Below are 20637 nucleotides of genomic sequence, written 5' to 3' on the forward strand. Positions count from 1 at the left end.
AGATTAATTGTGGCTTAAGATAACTTGCCTTGATTGGTGTAATGTATTAGCTAACAAGACACAAGCGCCTAAACACATGCAGGCAGTGGCAAGAAATGCTCATTCGCTCCCTCAGCAACCATGTATTTTATCCCCCTCTGCAGGTAGACACCTTGAGCGGGGGAGATTGTGACGAATAACTCAGCATTGGGTCTGAGATTGAACAACGTGGATTGCCTGCTGCTCAACCCTGGACACATTCAGAAGCAGATGACAAGAAAGAGGAGAAGGCTAAATAGCAGAGGAGGAAAGCCCAAGACGGCAGCACAAGGAAACAGCAGAGGGCCGTCTCGTGAACTACTGCGAAACGAGATAAATCAGCCTGCTGGGAATATGAGCTCAACTTGGATTAGTTGGGAAAAAAAAAAAAAAAAAGGGAGAGAGATGTGGACAATTTTTAACACCAACATGACCCATCTTCTATCAACATGTAATCTAACAGCCATCACATGTGGGAGATGAGGATAATAAGCCATGATCCATGAGTACGTACAATGCCTAGTGGGTTGTTTTGTACAATCACCCCTAGCAAAATTAATCAGGGGTGTTTTTTTTTTTTTAATCCTGATAACCATATGTATTCTTTCAGACTTGCTTAATAAACAGTGTTGTTTTGAGTAAACGTGTACATTGCTATCTGGGATCATTCAGGAAATGAAGGTGTTTTCTAAGCAATTTTTTATTTAAAGAATAGAAAGAGAAAAGGTTAGACGCACATACAAATAATACAAAGGGCAACTCATGCCATTTGTTGGTGAAACGAAGCCAACGTTTCAGGGTACAAAACAGCCCCTTCTTCAGGTGCAAAGAATATCTACAACTCATTACATTGACATTTGTGGTGAATTTACTAAAATGTCAGTTGTTCACATGAAATACCAGAGACAAATGTATTACAGGTGTTTGAAATAGCAAATATAAACTATTTTACATATTTATGGATGAAGGAGCAGCTCAGTGGTAATGTCACTGCCTTTGACGTTGCTTTGAATCTCAGTGCCAGCTCTCCTTGTGAGCTTGGACAATTCCCTTAATCGTCCTGTATTTCAAGCACCAACATTAGATTGTACGCTGTACGGGGCAGGGACTCATTGCGCCTGCAAAAATCTACTGTATGTTGTGCGCTGCGTACACTGTCAGCGCTATATAAGAAAAAATATTATTATTATTAGAAGTAATCAGCATTGTGACAGAGTTGTCATGAAAATGTATGTTCAAAGAATGAACTGGAAATTGTGTGCCCTAATGTATGCGATTAATGAGGAGTTACTTAACACATTTCATAATGGGATGTATTCATTTTAGCACAACGTGATATTATTTTCTCCTCTTTTTGTGTATCGTCTGGACTAATGTCACGGAGTTTGAAGCCAGTTCGAATCCCAGTGCCAGATTCCACTCCAGGTTGCATTTCTTTCTTTGTTCATTTATTTATTTTTAGTTATAGAATTGAAGCAGCCAGTCTCCAGAGCTGAACTACATTCATTTCAGCTCCGGGGGAACCCCTGCTTCCCGAGACACTTCCCTCCGTAGGGGGTGCAGACAGGGCCGGCTTGATGGCGGTTCCATCAGTGCCATTGCAGCGAGTCCAGCGGTTACAGAGCGGTTACAGAGGCCATGCAGTCTTTCCCACAACAATGTAACCAATTGACTGGAGGAGAGAGCGGGGCCTCTGTAACGGTCTCTTACCTTGTCTGGCAGCATCTCCTCCTGCAGGGTCCCATTATCATGGCGGCGCAACTTCAAATGGTGTCGCGTTGCCATGATAACATGACGCCGCGTCATCTGAGAAGATGCTGCAACTGGACTAGGTAAGAAGTCCCGCAAATGCCCCTGCACCAAGCCCCGCAATAATCCCAGCCGGCCATGGCAGGTATCTCCTTCATGTTTAAATGTCCCTGATTACTTGAGACAAAAGGGATGATGTCACGGCTTCCTATTATGTTAGCCTCAACCATCCACGTCAGAGCTGCTGCCTGCAGAGATGTCGACATCCGCTACGGCGGTATCTCGGGAAGCACGGGGTCCCTGGAGCTGAAATGAACGCAGTTCCAGAAACCCCCTGCTTCCAACCTATGACTAAAAGAAAGAAATAAAGCAATAAATGCAAGCTGGACTGTTGCTTTAATCTTCCTGTGCCTCAAGCACTAAAATGAGATTGTAAACTGTACGGGGTAGGAACTCATTGTGCCTGCAATAATCTGTGTACAGCACTGCATACACTGGCAGCACTATATAAGAAATAATCAGCATTACCTTTACAGGAGTTTTTACAAGAAAATGTATGTTCAAAGAATGAACTGGAATTTGTGTGCCCTAATGTTAAAGCATTAAAACTACACTCCTCCCCTTTTTTCGTCTTATTTTTATATTTGAAGCATGTGACAATGTATAATTTTGCATACTAACCTAAATCTGTAAAAATCCTGATTGTGTGCCTAACGAAACTTTCTGCTGCAGTCTGTGAAATGCATTATTTTTTACAGCTTTCAGAGCAATAGACAGTCTGCTGTTTGGCAACAAAGTATCACAAACAGATGTTCCAAAGAGCAGGGCTCAAAAATGTGTGGCCAAGCCTGTTTCAAAAGAGGAAGTGGAAAGGACTTCTAAATAATTGTTGTAGAAAAATACAAACAAACAAAAAAAAATAAACATTACAAAAGGCATTTGGACAGTATTATTTAGTACTACAGAACTGATTAATGAAAAAAAATTAAAACATAGGATTTTTCACGTGTTGCTGCCTTAATGTATGAGATTAATAGTAGTTAAATGAGGAGTTCCTTAACACATTTCATAATAGAATGTATTCATTTTAGCAAAGTGAAAAGACCTCCCAAGTTAAAAAGGTGAGGAGGAGTGAGCTCTGGGGGGAGGTGCCCCCTACCTCCATACAACTGTCGCCAGTCAGAAATTGATTAACACACACATTCCCAGCTAGCTCAAACTCCTACACCCACCACATAATGAATATATATGTAGGAGTTTGAGCTAGCTGGAAATGTGTGAGGATTCGCCATCCTGGTGGTAGCAGACCGTCTCCTCATCTCAACAAACTTTCCGTGACGGACACTCAGGATGCGCGGTGTCGTGGTCCCAGTACGCGCGTACGTGGACCTTGCGTGGCCTAATCAGACTGCGGATTCGGACCCTGCCCCCCGCTCTGACGCAAGACAGGTGCGTTCATCCAGCCTCCCTGCTGACCTGCGGTCCAAGCCCCGCCCCCACTCTGGTGATGGACAGGACCGGCGTGGGAGTGACGCGCGCTCTAGGCTCCGCCCCCTGACCTCCATGACGCGCTCGGGCCGGTGCGCGAGCAGTTCTGCCCCTATCCCCGATTAGACTGCATCATAGGGCACACCTGTGGGCACCACAGCCTATCGGTGCTTACTTTCTGGTTCCGCCCTGGCTGGTGATTGGAGGCTCTGCCTTTATATACCTTGTGTCTGCTCTCATTTCTTGCTGAGCATAGTCTAGTGTGACGCCGTGCCTTGCTGCATTCCAGTTCCTGTGACCTTGCCTTGCTGATTAACCTCTTGTTGCCTAACTTGCTTGTCTCTTGGATTCCGCAACCCTCCTCTCCCAATCCGGCTACGAACGACCATTCTCCTGTCTCCAGTCCTGACCTTGGCTAAGTACTCCAACGATCCACTACTCTCCGATCCTGAACCTGGCTACGTACCCCGACTATCCGCTACTCTCAAATCCTGAACTTGGCTACGCACTCCGACGATCCGCAACTCTCCACTCCAGACCTGACAACTACTTACACTACTCTCAAATCTATAACCCTGACCTGGCTTAAATGACTACTCTACATCCTTGGCGCGCCCGCATGGCTATCGGTCGGCGTTAACCAATTCCCTACCTCAGCACTGCGGTCACCCTTCGTTTGTGGTGAGCTACGCATTACAGAATGTGTGTGTATTCATTTTAGCACAACTTGATATTTTCTCCCCTTCCTGTTTACCATTGTATCATCTTACATTTGATGCAGATCTTAAAGGGTGGAGTTGTACATGATGTGGGGACTCCCCAACCCCACATCACAAGAACGTACTAAAACCTAATGCATTTTAGATGTCCCCCCTCTGTAAACCTATCATGATGTTGTTAAATGAACTGTTCGTCACTGTGAAAATGCCACCTCATCATATCTCGCGGCTGCAGTGAGTAGAAGTTTAGCTTCTGCATTTACATGCATAAAGTGTCATTGCTGCACTTTCCTAACACTCACAACATTAGACTTTTAGGCTGCGGCCACGCTGCCGCTGAGCGCGATCATGCTTGGGACTGGTGACGTCACAGCGCAGGCTGTCCTGCAGAGTTTTGCAAGCGCGAGGGGGGGAGGGAGGTGTTGTGGGTGGGGGGAGGGGGTTATGTCATTGGCTGGATCGGGGCTATTTCTGTGTGTAAGTGTGTGTGTTTGTGTATGTGGCTGTGTGCTCTGTGCATTGACGGGTGCTGATTGGTTGCTGAAGGGTTATGTGACCCTTCAGCGCGCTCGAAAATCAATTTGCTCTGTCTCCCCAAGCGCTTAGATTGGGAGAGCGTACGTGCACTCTCACGCCGCGTGAGTGTGGCTGTACATATTGATTTTAACTGCGCCAAGCGCGCTCAGTGGCAGCGTGGACGCAGCCTTAGAGAGTAACGCATAGCTGCTGCATGAAATCAAACCTGATGTTCACCTTCTGAAAAGTCATTATCTGCTTTATTGTTAAGCAACAGGTAAGATCAACCTCTCAGCAATGTGGCATGGTGTGTTCGTCTTAAATACCTTGGCTTTGGGGTTTGTCGCCACTTACACTCATTCTGTGAGTGAAAAAGCAAATTGTTACTTTGTATTTACTTATATACTAGTTATTGGATAATATTAATATCATCCTGACTAGACTTGCCACCCATGAGATGACATCATTAAATCTCTGAAGTATTTGAAGTATACGTGTTGGCGAACTGAAATGTTCTATAAAAATAAATACATTAAGATACTATTGCAAGAGAAGACCTTATACGATTGATTTTACCTTCACTGTGCCTTCCACTTCCACGAACCAGCGCCTAAGCATAGCCTGTATTTGCCCATCTGTCAGCTCAGGGTTTGCATTGTAGATCTTCTGTTTTGCTACATCCTCCAGAAGAAGCCTCCTTAATCTCCAATAGAAGAAGGTCCTTGATGTTCTCCACTCCAGTATGTCCTGCAAAGTGGAGAGAAAAGATATAGGCTATGGCTCCAGTCCTCCCTGCTGCACGCACGTCTGGCGGTCTGTAGGAGCATGACGGGGGGCCACAGCCATGATGGGGCATACCTGCCCTGCCATTGGCTGCGCGTAACAGCGTCGCGGCACGGGAATACAACATTCTTGTCTTCCCTGCCAGAGTACGCGTCATAGTGCTTTGCGCGCCCACACACACAGCCACTGGGGCCTGCCCCATAGAGGGATGTGCTGTGGGGCGAGCATGCCGTAGTGCGCGCCACCGTGACCACTGGGGACTCAGCCATAGCAGTCTCACCCATATGACAGAAATCAGAGAGGTCTATGGAAGAATGTTACATGGACTTTAAACCAACATACTGTATCTCTAAGGGGTACAAGCTGCATGTCTAGATAAACAGTTAGGTGAAGATAACACGTATACGTACAGTGATAACTCCCTTCTCCTGCATTCGGCCTGGTGTGTCATGCAAGTCTGCAAACTGCACAGCCACTTGATGATAGATGGGAATAAGAAATTCCTCTCTTTCCTTCAGCTTGGCCTCCAGCTCCTTCCGATCTGCAGAATTGAGTTCCGGGGTTCCTGAAATGCGCAAAGACATTTTAGCCAATGCATTCGGGGATAGTCTACTCCAGGGGTGCCCAACGCCAGTCGTCATGGGCCACCAACAGATAAGGTTTTCAGGATATCCCGGCTTCATTATGACTGAGCAACTGATTCAGGATATCCTGAAATCCTGACCTGTTGGTAGCCCTTGAGGACTAGAGTTGGCCACCCTTGGTCTACTCTTAATTGAGAAATTTGTTATAGTTTTGATCAGATCATTATTATTTTGGTAAACAAAGTAAACAATTAAAACGTAGCAGATGAAGGAAATAAACATGCAAAGGTCCATATATCTTGAACTACCAATACAGTAGCTTTACAGAAATGTAGAAGTCATTTGAGTTATTCAGAGCTTGGTTTTGTCTTAGGCTTGGGACATAGTGGTTTGCCGACAGCGCGCCGTCCGTGGGCGTGTCGGGGGCAGGTCTGGGGGCGGGCCAGTGACGTCACGGAGCTGTTTCGCCCTCATTGGGCGAACCGCTCACATGACCGGCCCTGCAGGGGCTCAGTGCCAAGCAGCAGAGCGCCTCAGCGCATAAGCGCGGACCATGCCCGAGGCCTTATTCATCCGCTCAAACCCAAATCTCAACTCCATCCCAAATGTAAACTCTAGAGCAGTGGTTTTCAACATGTGTTCTCTCTGGGCAACCCTAACCACATTGCTCAGTTGCTGAGGCACACCTACAACGGGACAGGGTCACAGAAAACACAGGACAGAGAGACTGTCACAGGAGAAAGACGGACTGTGGCTCGGAGTGTCAGAGGGGGGGGGGGGCGGAGTGTCAGAGGGGGGGCCCGGAATGTCAGAGGGGGGCCCAGAGTGTCAGAGGGGGGGGCCCAGAGTGTCAGAGGGGGGGATCCCAGAGTGTCAGAGGGGGGGGCCCCAGAGTGTCAGAGGGGGGGGCCCCAGAGTGTCAGAGGGGGGGGCCCCAGAGTGTCAGAGGGGGGGGCCCCAGAGTGTCAGAGGGGGGGGCCCCAGAGTGTCAGAGGGGGGGGCCCAGAGTGTCAGAGGGGGGGGCCCAGAGTGTCAGAGGGGGGGGCCCAGAGTGTCAGAGGGGGGGGCCCCAGAGTGTCAGAGGGGGGGGGGCAGAGTGTCAGAGGGGGGGGGCAGAGTGTCAGAGGGGGGGGGGCAGAGTGTCAGAGGGGGGGGGGCAGAGTGTCAGAGGGGGGGGCAGAGTGTCAGAGTGGGGGGGGCAGAGTGTCAGAGGGGGGGGGGGCAGAGTGTCAGAGGGGGCCAGAGTGTCAGAGGGGGCCAGAGTGTCAGAGGAGGGGCCCAGAGTGTCAGAGGGGGGGCCCCCAGAGTGTCAGAGGGGGGGGCCCCAGTGTCAGAGGGGGGGGCCCCAGTGTCAGAGGGGGGGGCCCCAGTGTCAGAGGGGGGGGGGGCCCAGAGTGTCAGAGGGGGGGGGGGAAGAGTGTCAGAGGGGGGGGAAGAGTGTCAGAGGGGGGGGAAGAGTGTCAGAGGGGGGGGGGGCCCAGAGTGTCAGAGGGGGGGGCCCAGAGTGTCAGAGGGGGGGGGGCCAGAGTGTCAGAGGGGGGGGGGCCCAGAGTGTCAGAGGGGGGGGCCCAGAGTGTCAGAGGGGGGGGGCAGAGTGTCAGAGGGGGGGGGGGGCAGAGTGTCAGAGGGGGGGGGCAGAGTGTCAGAGGGGGGGGGCAGAGTGTCAGAGGGGGGGGGGCAGAGTGTCAGAGGGGGCCAGAGTGTCAGAGGGGGCCAGAGTGTCAGAGGGGGCCAGAGTGTCAGAGGGGGCCAGAGTGTCAGAGGGGGGGGCCAGAGTGTCAGAGGGGGGGGGCAGAGTGTCAGAGGGGGGGGCCAGACTGTCAGAGTACACCCTTTTGTATGTAGGTATAGCTTTATTTATATAGCGCCATCCAAGTACATAGTACTTTACAATACAGGCAGTCCTCGGTTATCCGACACAATGCGTTACTCAAAATGGCGTTGTAAAGCGAAACGTTGTAAAGCGAAACACGTTTTCCCATAGGAACACTGTTTAAATTAAAGGTTCCGTTCCTGAAGGCATTTTTAACACTAAAATACACCAAATATTTTATGCAGGCAATAAGATATGCAGCACACACATAAATTATATAGTGTATATACTGTATTATATATATAACTAGCTGAGAGACCCGGCGTTGCCCGGGATGTTTTAGTTTGCCTACGTGTAAGATACACATTTAGATGTACACAGCGCACTACACATGCACTATACACAGCGCTCTGCACATGCACTATACACAGCGCTCTGCACATGCACTATACACAGCGCTCTGCACATGCACTATACACAGCGCTCTGCACATGCACTATACACAGCGCTCTGCACATGCACTATACACAGAGCTCTGCACTATAAAAAGTCCTGTATATAACACATAAAATATGCTACTTTGTATACAGGCACATCATACTGTATACACAGAGGCATACTCTATATACAGATCTATTTCTCTGCATACAGATGCAATTTGCTGTGTATATATAGAATGTGTCCTGCCGATGTATATAGATCGCACTGCGGAGCTCCCCGGCAGTGGAAGGGTTACAGGGCCCTGGTGTGAGCAGGGAGAGGGGTTAAGGGGGTGCACATGTGTAAACTCACTGAGGGGAAGTGAGTGAGGGGAGGTGAAGGGGGGTGAGGGGAGGTGAAGGCCGCTCACTCACCCGTCTGGCAGCTCCCTCACCCGTCCGGCAGCTCGCACGTGGATGGGGGGGGGGGGTGAATGCGCGGGAAACAGGGAGAGGCGGAGCCTCCGGGACCGGTGGGGAAGAGAGCGGGAGATGACATCTTGGGACAGGGGGGAGCCGGGACCGGAGGGGCATCCCCCCTCCCATCTCCTGTCCCGCGGCCTGTCACGCGGTGACAGGGGGGAGCCGGGACCGGAGGGGCATCCCCCCTCCCATCTCCTGTCCCGCGGCCTGTCACGCAGTGACAGGGGGGAGCCGGGACCGGAGGGGCAACCCCCTTCCCATCTCGCGCGGCCTGTCACGCGCGGCGCCGGGGTGTGAGCTTGGGGGGGGGGGGGTGAGCTTGGGGGAGGGGATGAGCTTGGGGGGGGGGGTGAGGTGTAGGTGTGTGTGTGTGTGTGTGTGTGAGTGAGAGAGACACTGTGTGTCCTTTGGGCCGTCACTCTGCCTCAGGCCAATGAGAGGTGTGCGGGGGCGGCCCAAGGGACCAATGAGATTTCCCCTAGGGACACCGAACATCCAGGCAACAGCCAGCCAGCCAGCATGCATGCATGCAGGCATACAGTGCTTTCAATTATATAGTATAAGATATAACATAATAAATAATATATTATATAGTATAATATAATATTATATAGTATAATATTATATATATATATACGCTCTTACGACGCTTTGCAACGTTGTTTATGTGAATGTGTATATATATATACACACATACACAGCGTTGCAAAGCGTCGTAAGAGCGTTGGATAAGCCATTTTGGCGTTGTAAAAATGAATATAGGTATGCATTGCATAGCGTTGGATAAGCCATTCGTTGTAAAGTGAAGCGTTGTAAAACGAGGACTGCCTGTACACGTGACATAATATTATAACACAATAAGCGCTTCAGACAAAACCAGAGGAAAAGGAATCTCTGCCCCGAAGAGATTACAATCTAAGTGGAACTGGATCACATTTCTCTGTAACAATGAATATGTATTATATAAAAACTGTGTAAAGTGTGTAGAAGTAATCTTTTTAATCACCCCTCCAGCACTAGAGATTATATTTTTTTCAAGGAATTCTGCATATCAGGCAAAATCTGCTATTTTTTCACAAAATCTTTGGTAAAAACAGCAACATTTGCAAAATAGTAGTCACTCATTAAAAGTTAATCTGCATTATAAATTCTCCAGTAATGAAAAATATAACTTGTGGGGCATTTGTATGTCTCAGATAGGTCTGCAACCTTGTCTTTCCCCATTATCGCTTTCACTGCAGCCAGGGATTCTGGGTAATGACATGCAAATGAGCACAGTATGTCACTCTTGGCTTCTTATCCATTTCAACATGGAACCCTATAAGCCAATGCCTGCCGCATTACAAATCTTTTCAGCATCGCCTGGGTTAAAGAATTGCATAGCCAGTAAACCTACTCTCAGACATTCTTACTTTCTCCATTTTCTCTTACTGCAAAGAGCGTAATAGGCCACAAACACACATTCGTGCACCATTAGGCTTTATATACTGCCATTTCTGCAAATATCTGTCAAAAGTCACAGAAACTTGTATCGTGTGAAAATGTTGCCCCCCCCGGACTATTTTTGTGAATTCCTGCGAAAATGGTCACAAAAAACATGTAATTTAAGAGAAAACCGTCCAACAATTTGCAAAGCAAATTTGGAGACATTCGCACAACTTTATTCGGCACCATTCGATATTAAGCTATAACTGAGCATACAAAGGAAAGGAATTGCAGTGAGATTATCACCATCACACTCACTAGCACAGAGCTCACACATGGGCATTACACATCTAATGTACAGTATATCTTAGGCTGCGTCCACGGTAATTTCAGCCGCGCGGAGGCTGAGGGAAAGCGGGTGCTTTCCCTGGCCATGCGCGCCGTCCTTGGGCGTGTTTAGGGGCGTTCCAGACGTCACGGAGCAGGTTCGCCCTCATTGGGCGAACCGCTCACGTGACCGGCCTGTCGCGCCAAGAAATCAGTTTCAACTGATTTCTTGCGCAACGTGCGCCCCCTCCCGCGGCCGCACGCCGCATAGACGCGAACACTGCCTTAAGGCAGTCTGTTCGCTCAGCGCGGTCTGCCATACCATGGACGCAGCCTAAGAGATCGCCCCCAGCTAAAAAAAAAAAAAGGATCCTCAACAAGAAAACAGAAAATGATGCTGTCTGTGACGATTCACTAAGTCTCCATGGGCTAAACATTTCAGAAAAAGAGAAAAACATGGAGAGATACCTGTGAATACACCACATATACACTAATTTTAATTGTTTGAATATATATTCCCAGGGATGTTCCCAGGTATCCCTCCACATGTTGTATCTTCTCTCCTGCAGAAGCCCCATTCCAAGGTCTGGAATCTGTATTACAAAGATATAGCAAATCGCTTGCAAAAGGGCAAGGTTCACCTGGTTCGCGAACCGTAGGCAAACGTTTTACACATCTCCAGACTTAAAGAACAATACTTCTGTTTGGCTTTAACATCACCAGCTTTTTCTGGCACCATATAAGGGGATGTCCTGTGCTACTCAATACTTATGGGGCCCTTCATGTCACTGTTCGGCTATGGCCACTTACATTTCCTTTTCCAAACAGGCTGCAGTGGAGTTTTTCATGTGGTCCAGCTCCCCGTTTGTTGCTGTCCCTAATCTACTATCATACTATACTGTAGTTAAACCCATGGACATCACCACTGCCATCCTGCTGACTGTAGTTAACCATGGCAGAGGCTGCCATGCGGTATCTATTACGGATGAAAAAGGGAATACCAACCTGTTATACCACTAGTTGCGTGTATATATAGCATATGTCTATGTAATCTTGCTGATAAAATAGTAAATTGCAGGGGAAAAAAAACAATGGTTCATTTTGTCTCTCAATATTTTAACCTACAACTAGGGCCGAGGAAGTCAAATAATATTACTTCTTTACTTTTATTATTCTTTAAAATTCCTACATTTCTTCAGAGATTTCCATATGTTTGGGAATACATGCAAGTACATTAAAATACAAATGGAGGTGTTTTTAAGGGGGTCGTCATTGAGAACCTGAACTGTATTTGCAATTGTAACTTGCTTTGCTCATAACAGAATTCTATATGCGTACACGCTAAAACCATTCCAAATATAATTGGACAATAGTGATATTAAAGTTCAGTATTTTCATTGGTTAGAAAAACTTTTTTTGAAGGCATTGGTGCTCCATGACAAAGCAATTAAAATTTCAAATGATATGACACGCAAACCACTCAACCCGAGCAATGACTTTCGTAATATTAACAAATATGTCAATGTCTGTTTTCTGCTTAATTTAAAAGCCACGTCTATGAAGACTTCTGCACTCTCTTCTAGTAAGGTTTGGATGGAGAAGGGGAGATCAGAAGTGATTATCCACTCATTGATTGTTTGTCAGAAGTGCTTGGTCTGCACTGCTCTATTGGAAGCAGAAAGCTCTCGATCAATCGTTAATCTCTGTACAATTAGGCATCTTGAAATGCTTTTTTGTGCTTCCACCGACTCCAAGATCGCAAGACAAAAAGGCACAATACCATTTTCCCTTTCTTCATTGCTACTGTAGTTCTTTGGTTATTTTCCAATGTTCTCACAGACTGTGGATTTCATCTCAGCTAGAGGTTAGTGCTGCATAGGTTTGAATCATGATCTAGTGCTACCTTTCTGTTAACATAACTTTCAAAGCATTTTGAAATTACAAAGAAATATCATTACGAATGGTACTTCAATGATCTGTATTATGAGTGGAATAGGATTCTGCACAATACGAGGCTGGGCTATTGTCAGAACTTCAGCCCGTAAGTCAATTTCATATTCTGTCTTTGAATATCTGATACGCCTAGGTGAGGTGATACTCACTAATCAAAGGTTGAGCCATAATAGGTGCTTGTGTACTTTTGTAGCAGTCCTGTTCAAATCCACCCTGCTCCATGAATGACCTTGTGTCTTCACGTGCTGAAGAGGGAAATTCATTGGAGACCACCTACTGGTCAATAGTACTAACATAACCTAAAGTTGCAGTCCACAGAGCACAGGCTGAAAACCGTTGCCGTATCAAATCATACCATAAAGATTTTATGCTGTGTGAGCCCACTCTTTACGGAAAGGCACTGAAAGTACTCAGTCCTACTTTACAATGAAAGCACTCAGCCTTCTTTTGAAGCTATTTTATCCTGAGAGCTAGTGTCATCCTTATTCTGACACATAATTGGATACAAATGCAGCAAGATTTACTGCTGGTCTTGCCGTTCCCCCCCAGCGGTCCCAATCGCAGGCCGGACGCATTAACGCTGCGGAGGGTCCAATCCGAAAGCATGAACCCCCCTGCAGCACAATCGCCGCCCGTAGCACAATCGTGGCAGACGCTGTTCCCCGCGGCCGCGAAACTGGGAACAGTAAATCTTGCTACATCTGTATTAACAACTATATTGTTTTTACACAGTGCTGCTGGTATACATCGTGCTCTGCTGGTATACATCGTGCTCTGCTGGTATACATCGTGCTCTGCTGGTATACATCGTGCTCTGCTGGTATACATCGTGCTCTGCTGGCATACATCGTGCTCTGCTGGCATACATCGTGCTCTGCTGGCATACATCGTGCTCTGCTGGCATACATCGTGCTCTGCTGGCATACATCGTGCTCTGCTGGCATACATCGTGCTCTGCTGGCATACATCGTGCTCTGCTGGCATACATCGTGCTCTGCTGGCATACATCGTGCTCTGCTGGCATACATCGTGCTCTGCTGGCATACATCGTGCTCTGCTGGCATACATCGTGCTCTGCTGGTATACATCGTGCTCTGCTGGTATACATCGTGCTCTGGAAAGCCTTCAGTTTGTTTGCTTTCTGTTAGTACCTCGACGTACAAGAAAATATTTGCCCGAGGTCACAAATGTAGCGATTGTTATCATAGCATTGCCTTCCGCATCAGAGACTTGTGCCTAGCCACCTGGGCGTCTACTCTTACAGAAATTCCATACAAAATATACAGCTTGTGCTTTGGTAAAATGTTAAAGTTCTTCACAGTCATATACTACTGTATGCAATTCTGCTTTATTTCTGCAGCCTAATTTCACAGATTTCAGATGTTTCGCTTCTCATAAGCTAATAGAAAGAAAGAAGAAAAAAAAAACCAGTAGAAGCAATAAATCTACAGGAGGGTCCATCCTGCACAGTGCTCTTTTCTCGAATATCAATTTATACTCCCTACAAAGCTAAAAATAATGGCTATGGAGGAACAGAAAAAAAAAATAGAATTGTCTTAGGCCTATTGATTTGTGCGCCATTAAAAAGGGAAAATGGTGGGAAGGCAGTGACAGGCCATATCTGTGCTCTTGTACAAGTCTGCCAGAGAGGCAGTAATGTGCTCTGTGCCCTTCTCTGATTACAACCTGCAAGCATGTCAGGGTTCAGGCAGGGTTTAATAAAGTTCCTGCTGCTGGAAACGGCCCAACGACGGGCATGAATCATGGCTTCTCATAACATTCAGTAGCAAACGGCTTTGCCTTAAATATGGCCAGCTTAACAGTTTAGACAAAATGACTTTAAGGCATTTTATCTCGGCTCTCTCTTGCAATTGCATAAAAATGAACAGTCGCTGAACGGACTGCCTGGTTTATAGGTCATAGCTATTTTTAACACCTGGATTTTACTGTTTTACAGTCTATCACGCCTGTAACTTAAAAGTAAAGCTCCACTTAGCCGAACCTCTTATTTTTTTTATAGTTCTTATGACAAATTGCTTTTACTTTTCCTTTCTTATGATAACTCAATTGTGAAATCCTCTAAGTATTTTTGTTGTCGTTGTGGGGCAATGTTGATATAAAAAACAATGTTTGCGAGTGAAATTGTACATTTGTTTTAGAAACTGCTTTGGGACGTTATACTGATCATAGTAACTTTGGAATCGATGCTGCAAATTTTCTCCAGTAGGATATGAGCTCATGACTCTTCCCAAACACGTATATGCTAAGACGGTCATCAGTGTGCTTTTTGCAGTTAAGGCTGTCAGACATAACATCTATTAAACATATCTTATATTAATTACTGAACAACCATTGAAATACTAGAGACCCCGTTGAGTTTTTTTTCACTTTATTACAGCTACATGTTATGTTGCTAAGTGCAACTATACAAAAAAGCAGCACTCCTGCTTTGATTGTTTGAGGTTTTTTTTTAAATAGGTTTAAAGCAGGAGGTCTCCCGAGCTGAATCAGGTTAATTTCAGCTCCGGGGACCCCCTGCTTGGCGAGATACTTATCTCTGTAAGGGGTGCCGGTAGTAGCTGGGCTAGTTGGGGCTATCATGATGGTAGTTTAAATGTCCCGGGTCACGCTGGCCAATAGGAAGCTGTGACATCATCCTTTGCGACTTCCTATTAGTCCGCTGGAGCGGGACATTTAAACTGAAGCCGCTATTGGCACCCCCTATGGAGGTCAGTATCTCAGGGAGCAGGGGGTTCCCGCAGCTGAAATGAAGGCGGTTCAGCTCCGGAGCCCCCCTGCTTCCCACATAGGCAGATTTCTTTTTCCCCGGAGAGCATATGCTCCTTTAAGGGCAATATTTCCAGAGCCGTAATTATTAAACTGCTGTAAAATCAATGAAAAATCCCTGATGCAGGAAGAGAGTGTTAGCAGCACAATCAAAACACGATTTTCTTGCCAAATCTAGTGAGAGTTATATACAATGTTAGAAAAAAAGAGAGGGGGGTCTTAAGATACAGTATGACAATTTCTAACTTTTAGGGCTAGGGGCGTCACAAATTGAACTGATGACGATTGGTGCTTAAAAAAAATGGACTAAAACATTGCATAAGTGTTTTAGCATGCATTGTTCGGTTTAACATGTACTGTAGTGCCGACGAGTACTCTAAAACAAATCTGGAGCAATCACCAACAAGACCCAGGTACATGCTGGGTACATGCTGGGTACATGCTGGGTACATGCTGGGTACATGCTGCAACATTTCTGCAGACAGACTAATGGCCCATCGGATTAACAGCAGGGGTCCCTGGCAGTCCCATGCAAACCGAATGGGACTGCCAGGGACCCCTGCTGTGTTAATCGGATGGGCCATTAGTCTCTGCAGAAATGTCACTGAAGTGTTGCAGCATGTACCCAGCATGTACGTGGATCTTGTTGGTGATAGCCCCAGATTTTCCAAGGCAAGTTTAAAGCAAGTTTTAGAATAATCATTGGCGCACCTGTAAATGCTGATAAAAATATAATTTCAAGTGAATGGTGGGTTAAATTTAAACTATTAGAGCCGTCAGCTCCCCCCCCCCACCCCCCAAAAAACCCCACCAAAAATTACTTGAGAAAGTCACCCCTCACCTAGCTTTTAAAAACTGATCACTGACATTTGTTCAATGATTTCATATGCGAGACTGCACCTTTAACCCCTTCCATGCGATATTAATATTGATATCTTTTTCCCATTACACACACAGTCAAACGATCAATCTCGCCTGCTTCAAGTAGGTGCGAAGAATGTGCACGATTTTCAGAATTTTCCCATACTGCAGTTTATTCAATAGCACGTCAATACTTCAATTGCAAGATTACATACCAAATTTGCATTTGGCGTGGTTTTGAAAAGCCCAAATGAAATCACCATCTAACAAACACTTATCGCATAGTTGAGACATACTGAACAAGAAATGCCCATTCTCGCAGTTTATTGAACAAGCCGCTTAGAGTCTATTGGTAAAGAGACTTCAAGGACGCAGTGCATAGTAATATTCACTTTTTTTCAAAGAAATTATTGATTCTTATAAGGTGCTGAAAATAAAAGTGACATGTACAGACATAATGATTCCTTGCTCTCAAGAGTTTACAGTCCAGTGGTTGAAGGGAATTATAGTAACTTGTCAAATTCTCGCACTACGTGTGATCATGGCAAATTACTTTTTCTCTCTATACATTGCAGAAACACTTACTGATTTGGGGGCCTATATACTATATAAGGCATAGCTAAAAGCAATTTTGTCAAAAGTACCACGCAGAACAGTAATAAATGTATGTGTATAAAAGTCATTTTTATGTGCAATGTCAAATATTTTTCACAGAAAAAAAAAAGTTTACGCTAGGGGGTGGCGTTAGAGGTATAGTTTTGATGCACATATGCAAAAATAAGTCATAATAAAGAATGTGTGTCAAAATTGTCCGTCAACTTTCTTGGTGTAAAAATACAAGTAAACACAAACAATGCTTAATGCCTTCATCAGTATGAACATGACGCACACCGTACAAATAAGGTGACCAAACGTCCCGGTATAGCCGGGACAGTCCCGGGTCCCGACATTTAAACAAAATGTCCCGTTTTTTTATCGGTGCTTGCCAGCCATTGCGCATGCGCGGCCGGCAAGCGCCCATTGCGCATGCGCGGCCGGCAAGCGCCCATTGCGCATGCGCGGCCGGCAAGCGCCCATTGCGCATGCGCGGCCGGCAAGCACCCATTACGCATGCGCGGCCGGCAAGCACCCATTGCGCATGAACGGCCGGCAAGCACCCATTGCGCATGAACGGCTGGCAAGCTCCCCTCATGTATGAATACGAATGGCTGGCATGCGCACATCGTGCATGCACGGCCGGCATGCGCCCATTGCACATGTGCGGTAGGCAAGTTGCCAGCTGCTTGAACGCATGTGTGATGTGTGCTTGCCATTTCCGCATGCGCGGTCGGCCTCGCCATTCGCGCATGTGCAAAATGTTTCCTTATTACCGTAGATACAAAGAATAACAAAACATGCGCCAAATGTGTCACATGAATAAAACATAATTATCTAGACAGATATCCCGCTATCAATTTTTACACAATGCACACTTTTTTAGAAATTGCTTTGGAACGTTATCCTGATTATAGTAACTTTGGAATCGATGCTGCAATTTTTTCCCAGTAGGATATGAGCTCATGACTCTTCTCAAACGCGTATATGCTAAAACGGTCATCAGTGTGCTTTTTGCAGTTAAGGCTGTCGGACATAAAATCTATTAAACATATCTTATACAGTATTACTAAACAACCATTCAAACATTAGAGATGCAGTTGAGTTTTTTCACTTTATTACAGCTACATGTTACGTTTGTCCTTATTTGGTATATGATTCTGTCTATGTGATATACATAATTCCGTAACCGCATGGGACCGTGGGGCGGTAATATACACACTTAACTAATAAACAGAACAAGACAATGATAAACAGCACTCACTAAAAGAGCAGTAACAATGCAGGGTGCCAGGGACTAAAGCGGACCCAATTCCTCTAACAATAATACATACAAATCCAAAAACCTGTCCAGCACTCACTGTCTATAGAAATCAGAATTCAAGAACGGGATAATACCAAAAAAGTATAATTTAATATATTACACAAAAGAACCAATAACTGAACCGCATACCCTACATCCAATAAAGTGAAAATAGCAGTAAATAAATCAATCAAAAAATATAATAATAGAAAAATAAGAGGGGGTTGGGGTGGGGGGTTTGTGGACAAATAAAGGGGACAAGACAACACACAGGTGGGTACACAGCAGGGGGGGCAACGTTTAGGGGAACACACCTTCGTCAGGCCCGTTCCCCCTCGCTCCAATGGAACAGAGGGGTACTTCCCTGTCCCCAAAACCCACAGAAATAATGTCAGGCCCCAAAAAGAAACTGAACAGCCCCCACACAAATAATAAATCAGTACACTTTGCTATATGGCAAAATAGAAAATTCCCAGAGGGAGCAGGATAGACAATGTAAATGCAAAAAATGCAAACCACAGATAATCTGTATAGAGTTTCAGTAGTCCTGTTCCTGTCAAGTGCTCCCCCCCTCTTATTTTCCTATTATATTTTTTGATTGATTTATTTACTGCTATTTTCACTTTATTGGATGTAGGGTATGCGGTCCAGTTATTGGTTCTTTTGTGTAATATATTAAATTACACTTTTTTGGTATTATCCCGTTCTTGAATTCTGATTTCTATAGACCGTGAGTGCTGGACAGGTTTTTGGTTTTGACTTTACTAATAAATGATAGCAATATTTCCAGAGCCATAATTATTATTGATTTATTGAGAAGTCTATACAGTATTTCAAAACATTGCTACTACCGTATATATAAAAAATTAAATTAAAAAAATGCAAAACCACATACACTGAGAAAAAAAAAGAAAAAAAAAAGAGGGGATTTTGAGATACAGCATGACAATTTCTAACTTTGAGGGCTAGGGATGTCACACCAAATTGAACTGATGACGGCAATATATTTAAAAAGTTAAAAATCAGACGCTTGGTGCTTAAAAGAAAACAGATAAAACAGAGTGCATAAGTGCTTTAGCATAAATTTTTCAGTTTAACCTGTAAATGTGATGGTCGGTTAAATGTGTCACATGAATATATATATATATATATATATATATATATATATATATATATATATATATATATATATATATATATATATATATATATATATTTTTTTTTTCCCCTGTAAAATCAGGGCAAATAACATGATGTTACCTAAATCGAGATCGGATGTTTGCCTTGCGGTTACCAGCATACAGTATTCACAAAACAAATATAACTGCTGTGGGAAAATTCACCGCAGATGTTTAACCGCCGGGGGACAATTTACTGTAGATGTTTAACGGCTATGGGATAATTCGCAGCAGAAGTTTAAGCGCAGTGGGACAATTTACCACAGATGTTTAACCACTGTAGGACAATTCACCGCAGATGTTTAACCGCTGTGGGACAATTTACCACAGATGTTTAACCGCTGTGGGACAATTCACCGCAGATGTTTAACCGCTGTAGGGCATTTCGCTGCAGATATTTAACTGCTGAGGGACAATTCGCTGCAGAGGTTTAACCGCCAGGCATTTTGCCGCATGGTTTAGGTTTTTTAGTATTGACGTTTTTTACCCTATTGTTTGATGAGTAACTACGTTTTGAGCAATTTCCCTCTCATTTCTGCATATGTGGTTTCTTACCTCTGGGGGGAGCATTCGAGAGACGCCGCGTTACAGCAACTCTTCTGAATCCCGGTAAGGGAGTTGCAGAGGCCTCACGCGATCCCCCAGCATTTAATTTACACGCCTCGGGGAAAAGCGCGGGGCCTCTGCAACCGCCCGCACCCCTGCATTAAATGGCCTGACATAGTATTAAATAAAAAATAGTAATAATAATAATTACATTTTTATATATATACATATATATATATACATATATATATATATATATATATATACATATATATATATATATATATATTATATTATATATATATATGTAATTATTATTATTACTATTTTTTATTTAATGACACCAAGAATATGTTAGTATTTTTATAGATTCTTGAGGACAGAAAAACAATTCTGTCACTTCCCCCATAGGATACAATTATTATTCTTTTGCGGGATAATCATTTCATGTTTATAATGCAAGGTCTAAGAAGAAATGCATTTAAAAATATATATTATTTTTAGGAACATTTTAATGTCTTGTGTGTTTCTCAACATTTCTTTTGCAGCGATTGCACCTTTAATAATGAACAACATCATAAAGAAGGAATCAAGTTCAAAAACAGCACAGGAAGGTGTTACATGAGCAACTACTTACATATTAAACTAAGGACTTAGGACTGGATATTTACATGGCTGAGAGATCTGCCGACAACCTCTTGTATCTCATTAACATCAACACTCATGGGCATGAATTAATTTTCCATGTATGAGATATTACAATGGATTCTGCATTCAGAATTATATCTTATAACAAACAAGAGTGCAAGTTTGAGTGGCTTACTGAATATGTATACTGGCAGTGCGGACATCTCTGCTACACATACACATATGCGGTGTTAATCATTAAAATGCAAGAGTGTCCATCGGGGAACTACTGCATGGAAACTCCTTTTGGCTTGGATGGGAGTTTCCGTGCCCTGATCGGCACTATCACAGTTTCATGAATAGCCCCAAAAACATTGAAGCCCCGTTAACTGAAAAATCTGTTCCTTTGTGAACTTGTGCAATAATGTGTAATGAAAGCAGTGCCCACTTAAGACATGGGCTAA

General features: G+C 44.8%; 1 protein-coding gene across 5 annotated transcripts in view; it reads right to left on the minus strand.

Moving 5' to 3' along the window:
- The window catches only part of ACACA (acetyl-CoA carboxylase alpha), a 286049-nt gene that overhangs the window by 18924 nt on the left and 246488 nt on the right, over positions 1–20637 (minus strand). For all 5 annotated transcript variants that reach the window (XM_075589504.1, XM_075589503.1, XM_075589501.1 and 2 more), the window contains 2 exons: positions 5684–5838; positions 5067–5237 (listed from right to left, as the gene is read on the minus strand). In XM_075589504.1, the coding sequence (XP_075445619.1) occupies positions 5067–5237; positions 5684–5838 (326 nt within the window). The remainder of the gene's footprint in view (positions 1–5066; positions 5238–5683; positions 5839–20637) is intronic.

Source organism: Ascaphus truei, chromosome 3 (assembly GCF_040206685.1).
Source record: "Ascaphus truei isolate aAscTru1 chromosome 3, aAscTru1.hap1, whole genome shotgun sequence".
Taxonomy (NCBI): Eukaryota; Metazoa; Chordata; class Amphibia; order Anura; family Ascaphidae; genus Ascaphus; species Ascaphus truei.